The 19,137-nt window shown below is 46.6% G+C and overlaps 1 protein-coding gene across 1 annotated transcript in view; it reads left to right on the top strand.

Annotated features, from left to right (window-relative positions):
* IPO5 (importin 5) overlaps positions 1-19,137 on the top strand; it is a 531,657-nt gene that overhangs the window by 217,245 nt on the left and 295,275 nt on the right. Inside the window, exons 11-12 of the mRNA XM_069205185.1 lie at positions 8,695-8,819; positions 8,914-9,003. Of these exons, the coding sequence (XP_069061286.1) occupies positions 8,695-8,819; positions 8,914-9,003 (215 nt within the window). The remainder of the gene's footprint in view (positions 1-8,694; positions 8,820-8,913; positions 9,004-19,137) is intronic.

Genomic DNA, 19,137 nt, shown 5'->3' with positions numbered 1-19,137 from the left:
TGCTAAAACTACACGACTACATGGCAACTTTAGACCTCAAGGATGCTTATTTCCATATACCAATACACCCATCGCACAGGCAATACCTAAGGTTTGTATTCAAGGGAATACATTACCAATTCAAGGTACTGCCTTTCGGATTAACAACCGCACCAAGAGTCTTTACCAAATGTCTAGCGGTAGTCGCTGCACACATAAGAAGGCAGCAAATACATGTGTTCCCATATCTAGACGACTGGCTAATCAAGGCCCATTCGTTAATAGAGTGCTCAAATCACACAAATCACACAAATCATATCATACAAACACTCTTCAAACTAGGGTTCACCGTCAACTTCACAAAATCCCAAATTCTGCCGCGCAAGGTACAACAATACCTAGGAGCCATAATAGACACATCAAAAGGAGTAGCCACTCCAAGTCCACAAAGAATTCAAAATTTCAACACCATCCTACAACGCATGTATCCAACACAAAGGATACAAGCAAAGATGGTACTACAACTCCTAGGCATGATGTCTTCATGCGTAGCCATTGTCCCAAACGCAAGACTGCACATGAGGCCCTTACAACAGTGCCTAGCATCACAGTGGTCTCAAGCACAGGGTCATCTTCTAGATCTGGTGTTAGTAGACCGCCAAACTTACCTCTCGCTTCTGTGGTGGAACAACATAAATTTAAACAAAGGGCGGCCTTTCCAAGACCCAGTGCCACAATACGTAATAACTACAGATGCTTCCATGACTGGGTGGGGAGCACACCTCGATCAACACAGCATACAAGGACAATGGAACGTACATCAAACAAAACTGCATATAAATCACCTAGAACTTCTAGCAGTTTTTCAAGCACTAAAAGCTTTCCAACCAATAATAGTTCACAAATACATTCTCGTCAAAACAGACAACATGACAACAATGTATTATCTAAACAAGCAAGGGGGGACGCACTCCACGCAGTTAAGCCTGCTAGCACAAAAGATTTGGCGTTGGGCAATTCACAACCAAATTCGCCTAATAGCACAATTTATACCAGGGATCCAAAATCAACTCGCAGACAATCTCTCTCGAGATCACCAACAGGTCCACGAATGGGAAATTCACCCCCAAATTCTGAACACTTATTTCAAACTCTGGGGAACACCTCAGATAGACTTGTTTGCGACAAAGGAGAACGCAAAATGCCAAAACTTCGCATCCAGATACCCACACAAACAGTCCCAAGGCAATGCCCTATGGATGAACTGGTCAAGGATAATTGCTTACGCTTTTCCTCCTCTCCCTCTCCTTCCTTACCTGGTAAACAAACTCAGTCAAAACAAACTCAAACTCATTAATAGCACCAACTTGGGCAAGACAACGCTGCTAGACCTATCAGTAGTACCCTGCATCAAATTGCCCAACAGGCCAGATCTGTTGACACAACACAACCAAAAGATCAGACACCCAGATCCAGCATCGCTGAATCTAGCAATCTGGCTCCTGAAATCCTAGAATTCGGGCACTTACAACTTAGCCAAGAATGTATGGAAGTCATAAAACAAGCCAGAAGGCCATCCACCAGGCACTGCTATGCAAGTAAATGGAAGAGGTTTGTTTGCTACTGCCATATTAATCAAATACAACCATTATACACAACTCCAGAACATGTAGTGGGTTACTTGCTTCACTTACAAAAATCTAACCTGGCTTTCTCTTCCATTAAAATACACCTTGCAGCAATATCGGCATACCTGCAGACTACCTATTCAACTTCCCTATATAGGATACCAGTCATTAAAGCATTCATGGAGGGCCTTAGGAGAATTATACCTCCAAGAACACCACCAGTTCCTTCATGGAACCTAAATGTTGTCCTAACTAGACTTATGGGTCCACCTTTTGAACCCATGCACTCCTGCGAAATACAGTTCCTAACCTGGAAGGTGGCATTTCTCATCGCCATTACTTCCCTAAGAAGAGTAAGCGAGATTCAGGCGTTTACAATACAGGAACCTTTTATACAACTACACAAGAATAAGGTCGTCCTAAGGACCAATCCTACATTTTTGCCAAAGGTTATTTCACCGTTCCATCGAAATCAAACAGTGGAACTTCCAGTGTTCTTTCCACAGCCAGATACCGTAGCTGAAAGGGCACTACATACATTAGATGTCAAAAGAGCATTGATGTATTACATTGACAGAACAAAGAACATCAGAAAGACTAAACAACTATTTATTGCATTTCAAAAACCTCATGCAGGAAACCCAATATCAAAACAAGGTATAGCCAGATGGATAGTTAAATGCATCCAAATCTGCTACCTTAAAGCTAAACGACAGCTGCCCATTACACCAAGGGCACACTCAACCAGAAAGAAAGGTGCTACCATGGCCTTTCTAGGAAACATCCCAATGCAAGAAATATGTAAGGCAGCCACATGGTCTACGCCTCACACATTCACCAAACACTACTGTGTAGACGTGTTATCCGCACAACAAGCCACAGTAGGTCAAGACGTATTAAGAACATTATTTCAGACTACTTCCACTCCTACAGGCTGATCCACCGCTTTTGGGGAGATAACTGCTTACTAGTCTGTGCAAAACATGCGTATCTACAGCGACAGATGCCATCGAACTGAAAATGTCACTTACCCAGTGTACATCTGTTCGTGGCATCAGTCGCAGTAGATTCGCATGTGCCCACCCGCCTCCCCGGGAGCCTGTAGCAGTTTGGAAGTTACCTTCAACTATTTGTATATGTATCATCTCCACCTTAAATAGGTGCATACTTAGTCACTCCATTGCATGGGCACTATTACTACAATTCAACTCCTACCTCACCCTCTGCGGGGAAAAACAATCGAAGATGGAGTCGACGCCCATGCGCAATGGAGACAAAAGGAGGAGTCACTCGGTCCCGTGACTCGAAAGACTTCTTCGAAGAAAAACAACTTGTAACACTCCGGCCCAACACCAGATGGCGAGCTATTGCAAAACATGCGTATCTACAGCGACAGATGCCATTGAACATATATTTTTCTATAACAAAACCTATTGGCCTGGATTTGTCTGAGTGTGTGTTCCTCATTTATTGCCTGTGTGTATGTACAACAAATGCTTAACACTACTCCTTTGATAAGCCTAATGCTCGACCACACTACCACAAAATAGAGCATTAGTATTATCTCTTTTTGCCACTATCTTACCTCTAAGGGGAACCCTTGGACTCTGTGCATACTATTCCTTACTTTGAAATAGTGCATACAGAGTCAACTTCCTACATGCATGCATCATTAAATCCATGTAGGAAAGTACCCTCTTTCGTGGCATGGTTACCCACATTTTCTGCCTATTGTCATTGTGTTTGTCTACTGGGATCCACCAGATGGCGAGCTATTGCAAAACATGCGAATCTACTGCGACTGATGCCACGAACAGATGTACACTGGGTAAGTGACATTTTCATTTCTTAGTTTATTTTAAGAACCACAGGTTCAAATTCTACATGTAATATCTCATTTGAAAGGTATTGCAGGTAAGTACTTTAGGAACTTTGAATAATCACAGTAGCATATATACTTTTTACATAAAACACAATAAGCTGTTTTAAAAGTGGACACTGCAATTTTCACAGTTCCTGGGGGAGGTAAAGTAATGTTAGTTTTTGCAGGTAAGTAAACCACCTATGGGGTTAAGATTGGGGTCCGAGGTAGCCCACCGTTGGGGGTTCAGAGCAACCCCAAAGTCACCACACCAGCAGCTCGGGGCCGGTCAGATGCAGAGTTCAAAGTGGTGCCCAAAACGCATAGGCTTCAATGGAGAGAAGGGGGTGCCACGGTTCCAGTCTGCCAGCAGGTAAGTACCCGCGTCTTCGGAGGGCAGACCAGGTGGGTTTTGTAGGGCATCGGGGGGGGGACACAAGTCCACACAGAAAGTACACCCTCAGCAGCGCGGGGGCGGCCGGGTGCAGTGTGCAAACAAGCGTCGGGTTTCCAATGGGAGACCAAGGGGTCTCTTCAGCGGTGCAGGCAGGCAAGGGGGGGGGGGGGCTCCTCGGGGTAGCCACCACCTGGGCAAGGGAGAGGGCCTTCTCGGGGTCACTCCTGCACTGAAGTTCCGTTCCTTCAGGTGCTGGGGGCTGCGGGTGCAGGGTCTTTTCCAGCCGTTGGGATTTTAGTCAGGCAGTCGCGGTCAGGGGGTCCTCGGGATTCCCTCTGCAGGCGTCGCTGTGGGGGCTCAGGGGGGACAACTTTGGTTACTCACAGGCTCGGAGTCGCCGGAGGGTCCTCCCTGAGGTGTTGTTTCTCCACCAGTCGAGTCGGGGTCGCCGGGTGCAGTGTTGCAAGTCTCACGCTTCTTGCGGGGATTGCAGGGGTCTTTAAATCTGCGCCTCCGTAACAAAGTTGCAGTCTTTTTGGAACAGTTCCGCTGTCCTCGGGAGTTTCTTGTTCCTCTTGAAGCAGGGCAGTCCTCTGAGGATTCAGAGGTCGCTGGTCCTGGAGAAAGCGTCGCTGGAGCAGGTTTCTTTAGAAGGCAGGAGACAGGCCGGTAGGACTGGGGCCAAAGCAGTTGGTGTCTTCTTCCTTCTTCTGCAGGGGTTTTCAGCTCAGCAGTCTTCTTCTTCGGTAAGTTGAAGAAATCTAAATTCTTGGGTTCAGGGAAGCCCTTAAAAACTAAATTTAAGGGCGTGTTTAGGTCTGGGGGGGTTAGTAGCCAATGGCTACTAGCCCTGAGGGTGGGTACACCCTCTTTGTGCCTCCTCCCAAGGGGAGGGGGGGTCACATTCCTATCCCTATTGGGGGAATCCTCCATCTGCAAGATGGAGGATTTCTAAAAGTTAGTCACTTCAGCTCAGGACACCTTAGGGGCTGTCCTGACTGGCCAGTGACTCCTCCTTGTTATTCTCATTATCTCCCCCGGCCTTGCTGCCAAAAGTGGGGCCGTGACCGGAGTGGGCGGGCAACTCCACTAGCTGGAGTGCCCTGTGGTGCTGGAACAAAGGGGGTAAGCCTTTGAGGCTCACCGCCAGGTGTTACAGCTCCTGCCTGGGGGAGGTGTTAGCATCTCCACCCAGTGCAGGCTTTGTTACAGGCCACAGAGTGACAAAGGCACTCTCCCCATGTGGCCAGCAACATGTCTTGAGTGTGGCAGGCTGCTAGAACCAGTCAGCCTACACGGATAGTTGGATTAGGTTTCAGGGGGCACCTCTAAGGTGCCCTCTGGGGTGTATTTTACAATAAAATGTACACTGGCATCAGTGTGCATTTATTGTGCTGAGAAGTTTGATACCAAACTTCCCAGTTTTCAGTGTAGCCATTATGGTCCTGTGGAGTCCGTGTTTGACAGACTCCCAGACCATATACTCTTATGGCTACCCTGCACTTACAATGTCTAAGGTTTGGCTTAGACACTGTAGGGGCACAGTGCTCATGTACTGGTGCCCTCACCTCTGGTATAGTGCACCCTGCCTTAGGGCTGTAAGGCCTACTAGAGGGGTGACTTATCTATACTGCATAGGCAGTGTGAGGTTGGCATGGCACCCTGAGGGGAGTGCCATGTCGACTTACTCGTTTTGTTCTCACCAGCACACACAAGCTGGTAAGCAGTGTGTCTGTGCTCAGTGAGGGGTCCCCAGGGTGGCATAAGATATGCTGCAGCCCTTAGACCTTCCCTGACATCAGGGCCCTTGGTACCAGGGGTACCAGTTACAAGGGACTTACCTGGATGCCAGGGTGTGCCAATTGTGGAATCAAAAGTACAGGTTAGGGAAAGAACACTGGTGCTGGGGCCTGATTAGCAGGCCTCAGCACACTTTCAATTCAAAACATAGCATCAGCAAAGGCAAAAAGTCAGGGGGTAACCATGCCAAGGAGGCATTTCCTTAGAATGCACCCAGAGGGCACCTTACAGTTGCCCCCTGAACCTATGAATGCTGGTGAGCTCAGACTAGTTCTAGCCAGCTTGCCATCAACAGATGGGATTCTGACTCCCAAGGCCTTTGCCTAGGGAAAACTGCATCCCAAGGCAGGAGGCATCAAAGATACCCACCTTGTCGGAATTCTGGGACAGGGCGATGCCCACTCCCCATTGGAAGTGGTCATCTAGTGGGTGTTATCCCAAGGATAAGTAGCAGATTGGTTCCTACCCTTTACTCCCCTTAATGCCCCCTAAGTTGAGTATTTAGGGAACCCCTGATACCAGGAAAACCGATCTTTGATTGACACAAGGAGTGGACAAGCCTGCTGACCTGAGAAGCACAACTGACTTGGTGCCCAGCCTGCGTGATGCACCTGACCCTTGAAGAGCAACTAACCTGTCCTGCCGCTGCAGCCTCCATGAAGTTGGGAGAGCTGCCAGTGCTTCACAGATCGCCAAGAACAACTCCCCTGGAGCAGAGGAGCTGCTTCCCAGCGTCTTCAGTCATCCAAAGAACTTTGAGGACCCAGGATCACCAAAACCGAAAGCTGGACATCACCATTGCACCTGAGCTGAAGTGGGCAAACCTGGTCAACGTGCTTCCGAGGCCCTTCAAAAATGCAGCCCACTTAGAAGTTCGCCTATTGTGTACTTCCAAATGGCACTTGCAGCCTTTCTGGGGGCCTCCTCTGACCGAGTATCCCCTGCACTGGAACCTGATGCCAAGACACCACTGCACATAAGCCCCGCCGCCTGAGGACAACTGGGCCAATGTTGTCCCTACGTAACAGAGGATGTTTAGGGTCTAGCCCCCTGTCTGTTCCCTGCTGGCTGCCCAGGCCCTGCCTCTTTTTGACCATATCAAACCCCATTGGAGTGAATGGGACACCTGGCGCTGTGACACCTCTTCTCCTAGACATCGGAGAGCCCACCTCGAGGTGAACTGTTGGTGTCGCTTTGGACCTTGCCGTATACTCGCCTAAAGTTCAGAAGAACAGTCCTGTAGGTCATTGCTAATTACCCGTATGCAATGTATGTTCCTTTCTCATAGGATAACATTGAGGCAGAAAAGCATCTCTGCACCTTGATGCCCCAGTCTCCCCTGAAGTGACCTGTTGGTGCTGCCTTGGACTGTGCCCCGTACTTTAACTCCAGAAGATGGGGCCTGTAAGTTGCTGCGAAGTACCCTTATGCAGTATGTTATTCCCCAGTGTGTCAACATGACCATGCAATTTTTGGAGCTGTAAACTTTTTTGAAAACTGTAAAGTTATATCTTAAAGTACTAGCCCAATTCCAATGATCTTGGTATCAATGTTATTATGCTATTTTTGTCTCTTACTGCCGGTGTGCATTACATGCTTACCACGAACCTCTGATAGGCCTCAACTGTCATCCACAGTACCACAAAAGATCATTTGGGATGTACTTTATGCCTCTGTGATACTTCTGGGGATTTCCCGGACTCTTTGAACAGTGTACCTTTTTTTTTTTGGTCCACTATATAAAGAGCCAGCTTCCAATAGGGGCACCGCTAAAGTGCCCACTGAGTCCCTGTCATAATAAATCCAATACTGGCATCAGTATGGATTTATTAAGATGAGGTGTTTGATACCAAACATGATGGGTTTCAGTGAAGCCATTATGTAGAAGAGTAACTCTTAACCAATGTCTAGTTCAATTACTAGATATCACAGGGGGATTTCTGCTCATACAGATGTGTCCTCACATTAAATAGGATGCACCCTGCCTTAGGGCTCTAAGGCCTGCTGTAGGGGTTACTTACATATATTATATGCAGTTACTTTGACATGGCACACATTTTGCTTCTGTATGAACTTTGAAACGTTTGTAGAACATGGAGAAACTCCAATTACTTTGGATTACTGGGTTTTAATTGAATTCATGCTGCCTGGCTGTACATCTTGTCCTGGGGTTTAGTGTGTATAGAGGGAGAGGGAGAGGGATAGGTATATATATATATGTTATGCACCACCTACACAATGGGTGTGCCCTGTTGTGTTTTCACACATGGTTTGTGTCATGTTACGCAGCCTGCATGCAATTTGTAGGAGGGTCCATTAGGGTGGCATGCTGCAACCCTTAGGGGACCCTCTTTAGTACCCATTTCCCAGGTACCTTACAGGGGTGCTAATGTGTGTGCCAGTTCTATTGAATCATATTAGTTTACTCTATTTTAGGGAAAGAGGACCTGGTTAACATGAGCTCAGTGCACCTTAGGTCGACAAACCTCAGTACCAGTGGCAAAATAAGGGGTCACCGTGTCATAAGAGGTACTTTACTACAGTTGCTTCCCCACCGTTGGCAGTCTCAGAAGGAGCAAAGCAAGGGTTACAAAGCAGTCCGCCTTTCACAGGCCATTGTATAAAGTTTATAATAGGGGACACAGTATGAATTTTTATTTTGGTCCTAATGACCACCTTTAGTTACCTACATTTTACTATAGCTGTTTTTCTTTTGAGTTGCAGCACTGACTGCTGTTATTGTGTTTCTGATCCCCAGAACCTTAGTCCTTGATGCTCGACTTTAGTATCCCTACGATCGAGTGGCCAAATAGATTAGATTTGTTATCCAAATGAGTGCAGTGCCATTGATTGCCCTGGGATACTCCTAATAAGTAGCACCCACTTAGTTTTGCCCCAGGATCCTAAAACAGGCCTTATCAAAGGCAGTTTAACTGAGTGCTTGAGTTTACCTATTCAAAAGTATCTATTGTAGTTTACCAAAAGCTTAGTTGGTCCATAAACTGTTTTTCTTGTTTGTTTACTTGAAGCTGACTGGAAGTACCGGCATGCTGGTTTAATGGCCTTGTCAGCTATTGGAGAAGGTTGTCATCAGCAAATGGAAGGAATTCTCAGCGAGATTGTAAACTTTGTCTTGCTTTTCCTCCAGGATGCGGTATGATATATATATATTTTTTATACTCTCCTTTCTAAAGTTTTTTTTGTTGTTGTTGTCATGTTACCTAATTAACATGAAAACTATGTTTCAGCATCCAAGAGTGAGGTATGCAGCCTGCAATGCGGTTGGACAAATGGCTACTGACTTTGCACCAGGTTTTCAGAAGAAATTCCATGAAAAGGTAAGGGACCATCCAGTGTCTGAATTCCTCCTACTGCAATTTTTTTTTTTTTGTTTCGTTTTTTAAAATTCATGAACATATTGTCACTGGACCATTCTAATAAAATCATCTTATGGCCTACCCGTGGTTGTAGATGGCTGCCCATTTTGGAGGGAGGGAAGAGACCCATTTTAAGAAATGACTTTACACTACACCATGGTCTCTGGAAGATCCTAGAACAGTGGTTCTTCAACATTGGATTTCAGTTTTCTTTGTTCATGATCAGTAAACTATTGTGGGATTGTGCATTTTAATTTTTATCATGTTGAAAATGAAAGGTAGTGTATCTGTGCGTGGTGGACTTTCCCCTTGGAATACATTTCCCATACATGGTAGGTGGTTAGCATTTTGATGGTAGGATTCATCTGAGAAAGGTCAGAATTCACTGGTGGTGCTTCATTTACGCAGATGTACCGTTGACTGGGCAACACTCAGTATACCACCATTTTTAAGTGTTTGCTACTCCCTCAAACACGTCTATTCAGTGACTGGTAGGGTTTGTCTTTTTAACTGCACACTGCCTGCTTCTCCCTTAAAGATCTGTTCAGTTCCCTTGACTGGTTTCTTTTAACTCCGCATGTGTATAAAAGTAGTTTACAGATGTTTGGTCAATTTGGATTCTGTGTTCTTGGTGTCCAAGATGGTGGCATATCTCGAGGGAGAGTAGTTTTGTCAGCCTGCCCTTTTTGAAACGTGTTATACCTTTAGGGTTTTGCTGAGATCACCATGCCAATCAGATGCTCACAATTCAGAGTGACGATTACGCAACCACCTCTTCCATGATTGTTTCTTAGACATAAGGAATGAATTTGGTGCTCTGAGGACATTCCACAAATTTCCAAGAGCCTTAATGAAAAGGTACATTTTTAGACATTGAGGCATGGTTAGATAAAATCACTATTTAAGGGCCTGGATTAAATTAGGATTTTTTTCTCACTTTTTGAAAAAGCCTATTTGAGGCATGTATTTTTGTCCAATTGATACATACTTAACACATTGCAAATGTTTTTTTGTGACACAGTACCTGCAGATGTCCTTGCGGACATGGATTGTATTTGTTCCAAACAGAGCAGTAAAAATACCTGCATTATTTTGCACGTAAAAACATTTTGTTTAGAGAAACCTTTGAACAAAATGTGTTTTACGTATTACAAAAATGTTTTATGTATGGCTAAAACCCATGACCTAAACAAGGATCTGGCAACTGTACTACTCGGTGTTCAATGACAAAGTTAGTAATGTTACAGCCAGTTGAGGACCCAAGTGGTTACTATTTTAGTTTTTAATAAAATCTGACAGTTGCCTTGGGCTAGTTCCCACTATGAAATACCTGGACGTCAGGGGCTTGCTTCTCAAGATATGACAATTGTGGTCAACATTTTTCAGTGGCAATAAAGGGACCAGGAGCACCAATTTTATTCACTGGCATCCCTGTTTTTCTATTCTGAAAAATACACTGCTAGGATTTGATCACATGTTCAGAAGTCTAACTCCTTAACGAAGGCGGTGCCAAAGATGGTTCACACTGTTATGTAGTCTGGGTAACCTGAATGTCACTAACAGACCCTGACATAAGGTGTTTAAATTCAGGTTGCCTCCTGTCTGTTAAGAATTGAACTAGGGGATGTGGTGGTTGGGCAGGATACAGGTGATCTGTTGGCATTTGGTTAGTTAGGGATTGGGCAGGTGGATCAGGTACGGAACACACACCCACTAGATTATGCCGCTTCATGAACCAGACAATTCTAGTCATCACATTTCCTGGCCAGCTTTACTGCATGGATGTGTTGGTCCTCTGCAATCTTAATATGCAAAACCTTCACACTGTGTTGTGCCTTGCTGTAAGGAAATGCCTCCTTGGCATGGTTGCCCCCTGACTTTTTGCCTTTGCTGATGCTATGTTTACAATTGAAAGTGTGCTGAGGCCTGCTAACCAGGCCCCAGCACCAGTGTTCTTTCCCTAACCTGTACTTTTGTATCCACAATTGGCAGACCCTGGCATCCAGATAAGTCCCTTGTAACTGGTACTTCTAGTACCAAGGGCCCTGATGCCAAGGAAGGTCTCTAAGGGATGCAGCATGTCTTATGCCACCCTGGAGACCTCTCACTCAGTACAGACACACTGCTTGCCAGCTTGTGTGTGCTAGTGAGGACAAAACGAGTAAGTCGACATGGCACTCCCCTCAGGGTGCCATGCCAGCCTCTCACTGCCTATGCAGTATAGGTAAGACACCCCTCTAGCAGGCCTTACAGCCCTAAGGCAGGGTGCACTATACCATAGGTGAGGGTACCAGTGCATGAGCATGGTACCCCTACAGTGTCTAAACAAAACCTTAGACATTGTAAGTGCAGGGTAGCCATAAGAGTATATGGTCTGGGAGTCTGTCAAACACGAACTCCACAGCACCATAATGGCTACACTGAAAACTGGGAAGTTTGGTATCAAACTTCTCAGCACAATAAATGCACACTGATGCCAGTGTACATTTTATTGTAAAATACACCACAGAGGGCACCTTAGAGGTGCCCCCTGAAACTTACCCGACTATCTGTGTAGGCTGACTAGTTCTAGCAGCCTGCCACAAACCGAGACATGTTGCTGGCCCCATGGGGAGAGTGCCTTTGTCACTCTGAGGCCAGTAACAAAGCCTGCACTGGGTGGAGATGCTAACACCTCTCCCAGGCAGGAATTGTCACACCTGGCGGTGAGCCTCAAAGGCTCACCTCCTTTGTGCCAACCCAGCAGGACACTCCAGCTAGTGGAGTTGCCCGCCCCCTCCGGCCAGGCCCCACTTTTGGCGGCAAGGCCGGAGAAAATAATGAGAATAACAAGGAGGAGTCACTGGCCAGTCAGGACAGCCCCTAAGGTGTCCTGAGCTGAGGTGACTCTAACTTTTAGAAATCCTCCATCTTGCAGATGGAGGATTCCCCCAATAGGGTTAGGATTGTGACCCCCTCCCCTTGGGAGGAGGCACAAAGAGGGTGTACCCACCCTCGGGGCTAGTAGCCATTGGCTACTAACCCCCCAGACCTAAACACGCCCTTAAATTTAGTATTTAAGGGCTACCCTGAACCCTAGAAAATTGGATTCCTGCAACAAGAAGAAGGACTGCCCAGCTGAAAACCCCTGCAGCGGAAGACCAGAAGACGACAACTGCCTTGGCTCCAGAAACTCACCGGCCTGTCTCCTGCCTTCCAAAGATCCTGCTCCAGCGACGCCTTCCGAAGGGACCAGCGACCTCGACATCCTCTGAGGACTGCCCCTGCTTCGAAAAGACAAGAAACTCCCGAGGACAGCGGACCTGCTCCAAGAAAAGCTGCAACTTTGTTTCCAGCAACTTTAAAGAACCCTGCAAGCTCCCCGCAAGAAGCGTGAGACTTGCAACACTGCACCCGGCGACCCCGACTCGGCTGGTGGCGATCCGACACCTCAGGAGGGACCCCAGGACTACTCTGATACTGTGAGTACCAAAACCTGTCCCCCCTGAGCCCCCACAGCGCCGCCTGCAGAGGGAATCCCGAGGCTTCCCCTGACCGCGACTCTTTGAACCTAAAGTCCCGACGCCTGGGAGAGACCCTGCACCCGCAGCCCCCAGGACCTGAAGGACCGGACTTTCACTGGAGAAGTGACCCCCAGGAGTCCCTCTCCCTTGCCCAAGTGGAGGTTTCCCCGAGGAATCCCCCCCTTGCCTGCCTGCAGCGCTGAAGAGATCCCGAGATCTCTCATAAACTAACATTGCGAACCCGACGCTTGTTTCTACACTGCACCCGGCCGCCCCCGCGCCGCTGAGGGTGAAATTTCTGTGTGGACCTGTGTCCCCCCCCGGTGCCCTACAAAACCCCCCTGGTCTGCCCTCCGAAGACGCGGGTACTTACCTGCAAGCAGACCGGAACCGGGGCACCCCCTTCTCTCCATTCTAGCCTATGTGTTTTGGGCACCACTTTGAACTCTGCACCTGACCGGCCCTGAGCTGCTGGTGTGGTGACTTTGGGGTTGCTCTGAACCCCCAACGGTGGGCTACCTTGGACCAAGAACTGAACCCTGTAAGTGTCCTACTTACCTGGTAAAACTAACAAAAACTTACCTCCCCCAGGAACTGTGAAAATTGCACTAAGTGTCCACTTTTGAAATAGCTATTTGTGAATAACTTGAAAAGTATACATGCAATTTTGATGATTTGAAGTTCCTAAAGTACTTACCTGCAATACCTTTCGAATGAGATATTCCATGTAGAATTTGAACCTGTGGTTCTTAAAATAAACTAAGAAAAGATATTTTTCTATATAAAAACCTATTGGCTGGATTTGTCTCTGAGTGTGTGTACCTCATTTATTGTCTATGTGTATGTACAACAAATGCTTAACACTACTCCTTGGATAAGCCTACTGCTCGACCACACTACCACAAAATAGAGCATTAGTATTATCTATTTTTACCACTATTTTACCTCTAAGGGGAACCCTTGGACTCTGTGCATGCTATTCCTTACTTTGAAATAGCACAGAGCCAACTTCCTACACTTGCCCACATAATTGTGAGATCAGGTTGGCTCAGAAGCTGGTGGTTTCATGTTTGTTTTGCAGGTAAGTTCGGAGTCATCACTTCACAGCATTGAAGCTTCACTTTAGTCTTATTCGAGTGAGATCCAGTCTATAGGAAGGGTAAAAATCCTCATAGGGTATCATTTCTAGATCCAATGTCCTTTTGTGTTGTGCAACTGTTCAAGGATTGACTGGACTTGCTGTTTCCTGGTGACCTGGACAGGCAGCTAGAGCCAGCCAAAGTGTCTATTGTATTTATTCCTAAATTTGCATCACTTCTCCAGTACTGAAGACTTCTGCCTAAGAAGGTGCAAACACTTTTTTTAAAAAAAATTTAAGTGCTTTATTCAGGTTTCTCTCGGGGATAGATTGGGCATGAAAGATTTAACTGTGGTAGCAGGACGACCACCTCTAACCAAAACCCCAGCATGGGATTTAGCTGTTGAAGGCAAACTTAATGTCTTCCTAGCACTGGAGAGAAAGAAGGAACTAAACGGGTGCATCAGGAGGCAGTGTGTTCTTCCCATTTCTGACAACTGGCACCAATACTGCTTCCTGATTTTAATAGTACTTCTCTTCCAGGGGATCCTCATCAATAGTCATAAACATTGAATATTCCTTCCCTCGTGCGGGGACCCCGGAGCATACATAAAATACACACACATAAAAGTATGAATTATGCACGAAAAATATATATAGCATTTTTAGTAAACAAATGTTCGGTGGCATGTGTAGCTGCAGATACACATGTTGTGCATAGTCCGCCGTCTGGTGTTGGGTCGGAGTGTTACAAGTTGTTTTTGTTCGAAGAAGTCTTTTCGAGTCCCGAGACCGAGGGACTCCTCCTCCTTTGTTCCATTGCGCATGGGCGTCGACTCCATGTTAGATTGTTTTTTTTCCGCCATCGGGTTTGGACGTGTTCCTTTTCGCTCCGGGTTTCGGGACGGAAAGATAGTCTTAACTTCGGAAAACTACGTCGGTATTGTTTCGCTCGGTATCGGGTAAGAATAGAATCGACACCGAATCGTGAAGAGCTCCGGTAGCCCTTCGGGGTAATTTCGATACCCCGTCGGGGCCTGGTCGGCCCGACCGCATGTAACATTGACACTGATGGAACGGACCCCGTTCCGATTCTGTCCTAAATGCCACAATAAATATCCATATACAGACCAACATTTGGTCTGTAACTTGTGCCTGTCGCCCGAGCACAAGGAAGAAACGTGTGAGGCCTGTCGTGCGTTTCGGTCCCGAAAAACGCTCCGTGACCGGCAAGCCAGAAGATTGCAGATGGCGTCCACGCCGACAGGACACCGAGAGTTCGAGGGACAAGGAGAAGAAGAGGAAGCCTTCTCCATCCATGAATCGGACTCGGAGGAATTCGACGTCGAAGAAACCGTGAGTAAGACGTCGAAGCAAGCACCACACAAGAAAACAGACAAGGCCCAGGGGACGCCACTGCCAACAGGCCATGGCTCAACCCATAAAGTAGGTGACCGTCCATCTGCACCGAAAAAGGCCGAACCGGTGCCGAGATCGTCCGACTCTGGTCGAGACACAGGCACGCAGCAATCTCGGGACCGAGACAGTGCTGCCGAAAAAGATCGACGCCGAGACAGCGGAACCGAAGCTGCTCGACGCAGAGACAGCGGCACCGAGGATGATCGACGCCGAGAAGGCTCGACTCCGAAAAAGAGGAAATTCTCCTCGGAGCCGAAAACAAGCAAAGAGACAGTTTCGGTGCCAAAACGACCGTCAACCGAACAGACTGCCAGCTCGTATTCAGAGGAACAATCACTGTCCTCTCAAATGCGCAAACACAGATTTAAGGAAGAGTTGCAGACCACTGACGTGGACCACACACAAAAGCGGATCTTCATACAAAGTGGGACAGGGAAAATCAGCACCCTTCCCCCGATCAGGAGAAAAAGGAGACTCGAGTTCCAAACACAGGAACAAACACCACAAACAAAAGTGGTTAAAAATGTAACCCCGCCACCCTCTCCTCCACCTGTAACTCATATATCACCGGCACAGACTCAGTCACATTCACCGGCTCATACCACCATGACCAAGACGCTTGGGACCTATACGACGCCCCAGTATCAGACAATAGTCCTGAGTCGTACCCTACCAAGCCCTCACCACCTGAGGACAGCACAGCGTATGCACAGGTGGTAGCTAGGGCAGCAGAGTTCCATAACGTGTCGTTACACGCAGAACCTGTCGAGGATGACTTCCTTTTCAACACCCTCTCTTCCACCCATAGCGCCTGCCTATGCTTCCAGGAATGCTAAGGCACGCAAAGCAGATCTTCAAAGAACCTGTCAAGAGTAGAGCGATAACTGCAAGGGTGGAGAAAAAATATAAAGCACCGCCCACGGACCCTACTTTTATCATCTCACAGCTGCCACCAGATTCAGTCGTGGTAGGGGCAGCTCGCAAGAGAGCCAACTCGCACACATCAGGCGAGGCACCACCTCCGGATAAGGAGAACCGCAAGTTCGACGCAGCTGGGAAAAGGGTCGCAGTACAAGCTGCAAACCAGTGGCGCATCGCCAACTCTCAGGCGCTCCTAGCGCGATATGATAGAGCCCATTGGGACGAGATGCAGCATCTCATCGAGCATCTACCCAAGGAATTTCAAAAATGGGCAAAACAAGTGGTTGAGGAAGGACAAAACATCTCCAATAACCAAATACGCTCCTCTATGGACGCAGCGGACACAGCTGCAAGAACAATAAATACCGCAGTAACCATAAGAAGGCACGCATGGTTGCACACATCTGGCTTTAAACCGGAAATACAGCAAGCGGTGCTCAATATGCCGTTCAATGAACAACAATTGTTTGGACCCGAAGTCGACCCGGCAATTGAGAAATTGAAAAAGGACACTGACACAGCCAAGGCCATGGGCGCACTCTATTCCCCGCAGGGCAGAGGCACTTTCGGCACCTTCCGCAAAACAACCTTCAGAGGGGGGTTTCGGGGTCAATCCACACAAGCCAGCACCTCGCAATCAACACAGTCTACATACCAGGGACAGTACCAAAGTGGAGGCTTTCGGGGCCAGTACAGAGGAGGACAATTCCCTAGAAACCGGGGAAAATTTCAAAGTCCAAAAACCCCTCCAACCAAACAGTGACTCACAAGTCACTCAACCCCTTCACACAACACCAGTGGGGGGAAGACTAAGTCAGTTTTACAAATCTTGGGAGGAGATAACAGACACTTGGGTCTTAGCAATTATCCGACATGCTTATTGCATAGAATTTCTCCAACTCCCTCCAGATGTCCCACCAAAAACACAGAATATGTCAAAACAACATCTAGACCTTCTAGAACTAGAAGTTCAAGCATTACTGCAAAAGGACGCAATAGAATTGGTACCATGTACACAAACACGGGAGTTTACTCACTGTACTTTCTAATACCAAAAAAGGACAAAACACTGAGACCAATCCTAGATCTCAGAACACTAAACACCTACATCAAATCAGACCACTTTCACATGGTCACGCTACAAGACGTGTTACCACTGCTAAAGCAACAAGACTACATGACAACCTTAGATCTAAAGGACGCGTATTTCCACATACATCCCTCGCACAGGAAATACCTAAGGTTCGTATTCAAAGGAATACATTACCAATTCAAAGTGTTGCCGTTCGGTATAACAACCGCACCAAGAGTATTTACAAAATGCCTGGCAGTAGTAGCTGCACACATCAGAAGGCAGCAAATACACGTATTCCCGTACCTAGACGATTGGCTAATCAAGACCAACTCCCTAACAAAGTGTTCACACCACACGGATTAGGTCATACAAACCCTCTACAAACTCTGTTTTCTCCATCAACTATACAAAATCTCACATTCTGCCGTGCAAAACACAGCAATACTTAGGAGCAACAATCAACACAACAAAGGGAATAGCCACTCCAAGTCCACAAAGGGTTCAAAATTTTCACAAGGTTATACAAGCCATGTATCCAACACAAAAGATACAGGCAAAGACGGTATTAAAACTCCTAGGCATGATGTCCTCATGCATAGCCATTGTCCCAAACGCAAGACTGCACATGAGGCCCTTACAACAGTGCCTAGCATCACAATGGTCACATGCACAGGGTCACCTTCTAGATCTGGTGTTGATAGACCGCCAAACATACATCTCGCTTCTATGGTGGAACAGTATAAATTTAAACAAGGGGCGGCCTTTCCAAGACCTAGTGCCACAATATGTGATAACAGATGCTTCCATGACAGGGTGGGGAGCACACCTCAGTCAACACACCATCCAAGGACAATGGGACGTACATCAAACAAAGCTGCATATAAATCACCTCGAATTGTTAGCAGTATTCCTAGCGTTGAAAGCATTTCAACCCATCATAACCCGCAAATACATTCTTGTCAAAACAGACAACATGACAACAATGTATTATCTAAACAAACAAGGGGGAACACACTCGACACAGCTGTGCCTCCTGGCACAAAAGATATGGCAATGGGCAATTCACAACCACATTCGCCTAATAGCACAATTTATCCCAGGGATCCAAAATCAACTAGCAGACAATCTCTCTCGGGATCACCAACAGGTCCACGAATGGGAGCTTCACCCCCAAATTCTAAACACTTACTTCAAGATTTGGGGAACACCGCAAATAGACCTATTTGCAACAAAGGAGAACGCAAAATGCCAAAACTTCGCATCCAGGTACCTACACAGGCAGTCTCAAGGCAATGCTCTATGGATGAACTGGTCAGGGATATTTGCGTACGCTTTTCCCCCTCTCCCTCTCCTTCCATATCTAGTAAACAAATTGAGTCAAAACAAACTCAAACTCATACTAATAGCACCAACATGGGCAAGACAACCTTGGTACACAACACTACTAGACCTGTCAGTAGTACCCCATGTCAGGTTGCCCAACAGACCAGATCTGTTAACACAACACAAACAGATCAGGCATCCAAACCCAGCATCGCTGAATCTAGCAATCTGGCTCCTGAGATCCTAGAATTCGGACATTTAAACCTCACCCAAGAATGTATGGAAGTCATAAAACAAGCTAGAAGACCATCCACTAGACACTGCTATGCAAGCAAATGGAAAAGATTTGTTTGCTACTGCCATAATAATCAAGTTAAACCATTACATGCATCTCCAAAGGATATAGTGGGATACTTGCTACATTTACAAAAATCAAATCTAGCCTTCTCTTCCATAAAGATACACCTCGCAGCAATATCTGCATACCTGCAAATTACCCATTCAACTTCACTATTTAGGATACCTGTCATTAAAGCGTTTATGGAAGGCCTGAAAAGAATTATACCACCAAGAACACCACCTGTTCCTTCATGGAACCTCAACATCGTCTTAACAAAACTCATGGGCCCACCTTTTGAACCCATGCACTCTTGCGAAATGCAATTCTTAACGGGGAAGGTTGCATTTCTCATTGCCATCACATCTCTAAGAAGAGTAAGTGAAATTCAGACGTTTACTATACAAAAACCTTTTATTCAAATACACAAAAATAAGGT

The sequence above is a fragment of the Pleurodeles waltl genome, chromosome 8 (genome assembly GCF_031143425.1).
Source record: "Pleurodeles waltl isolate 20211129_DDA chromosome 8, aPleWal1.hap1.20221129, whole genome shotgun sequence".
Lineage (NCBI taxonomy): Eukaryota > Metazoa > Chordata > Amphibia > Caudata > Salamandridae > Pleurodeles > Pleurodeles waltl.
The sequence above is the reverse complement of the archived record's forward strand: the minus strand, read 5'-3'. Positions and strand labels throughout refer to the sequence as shown.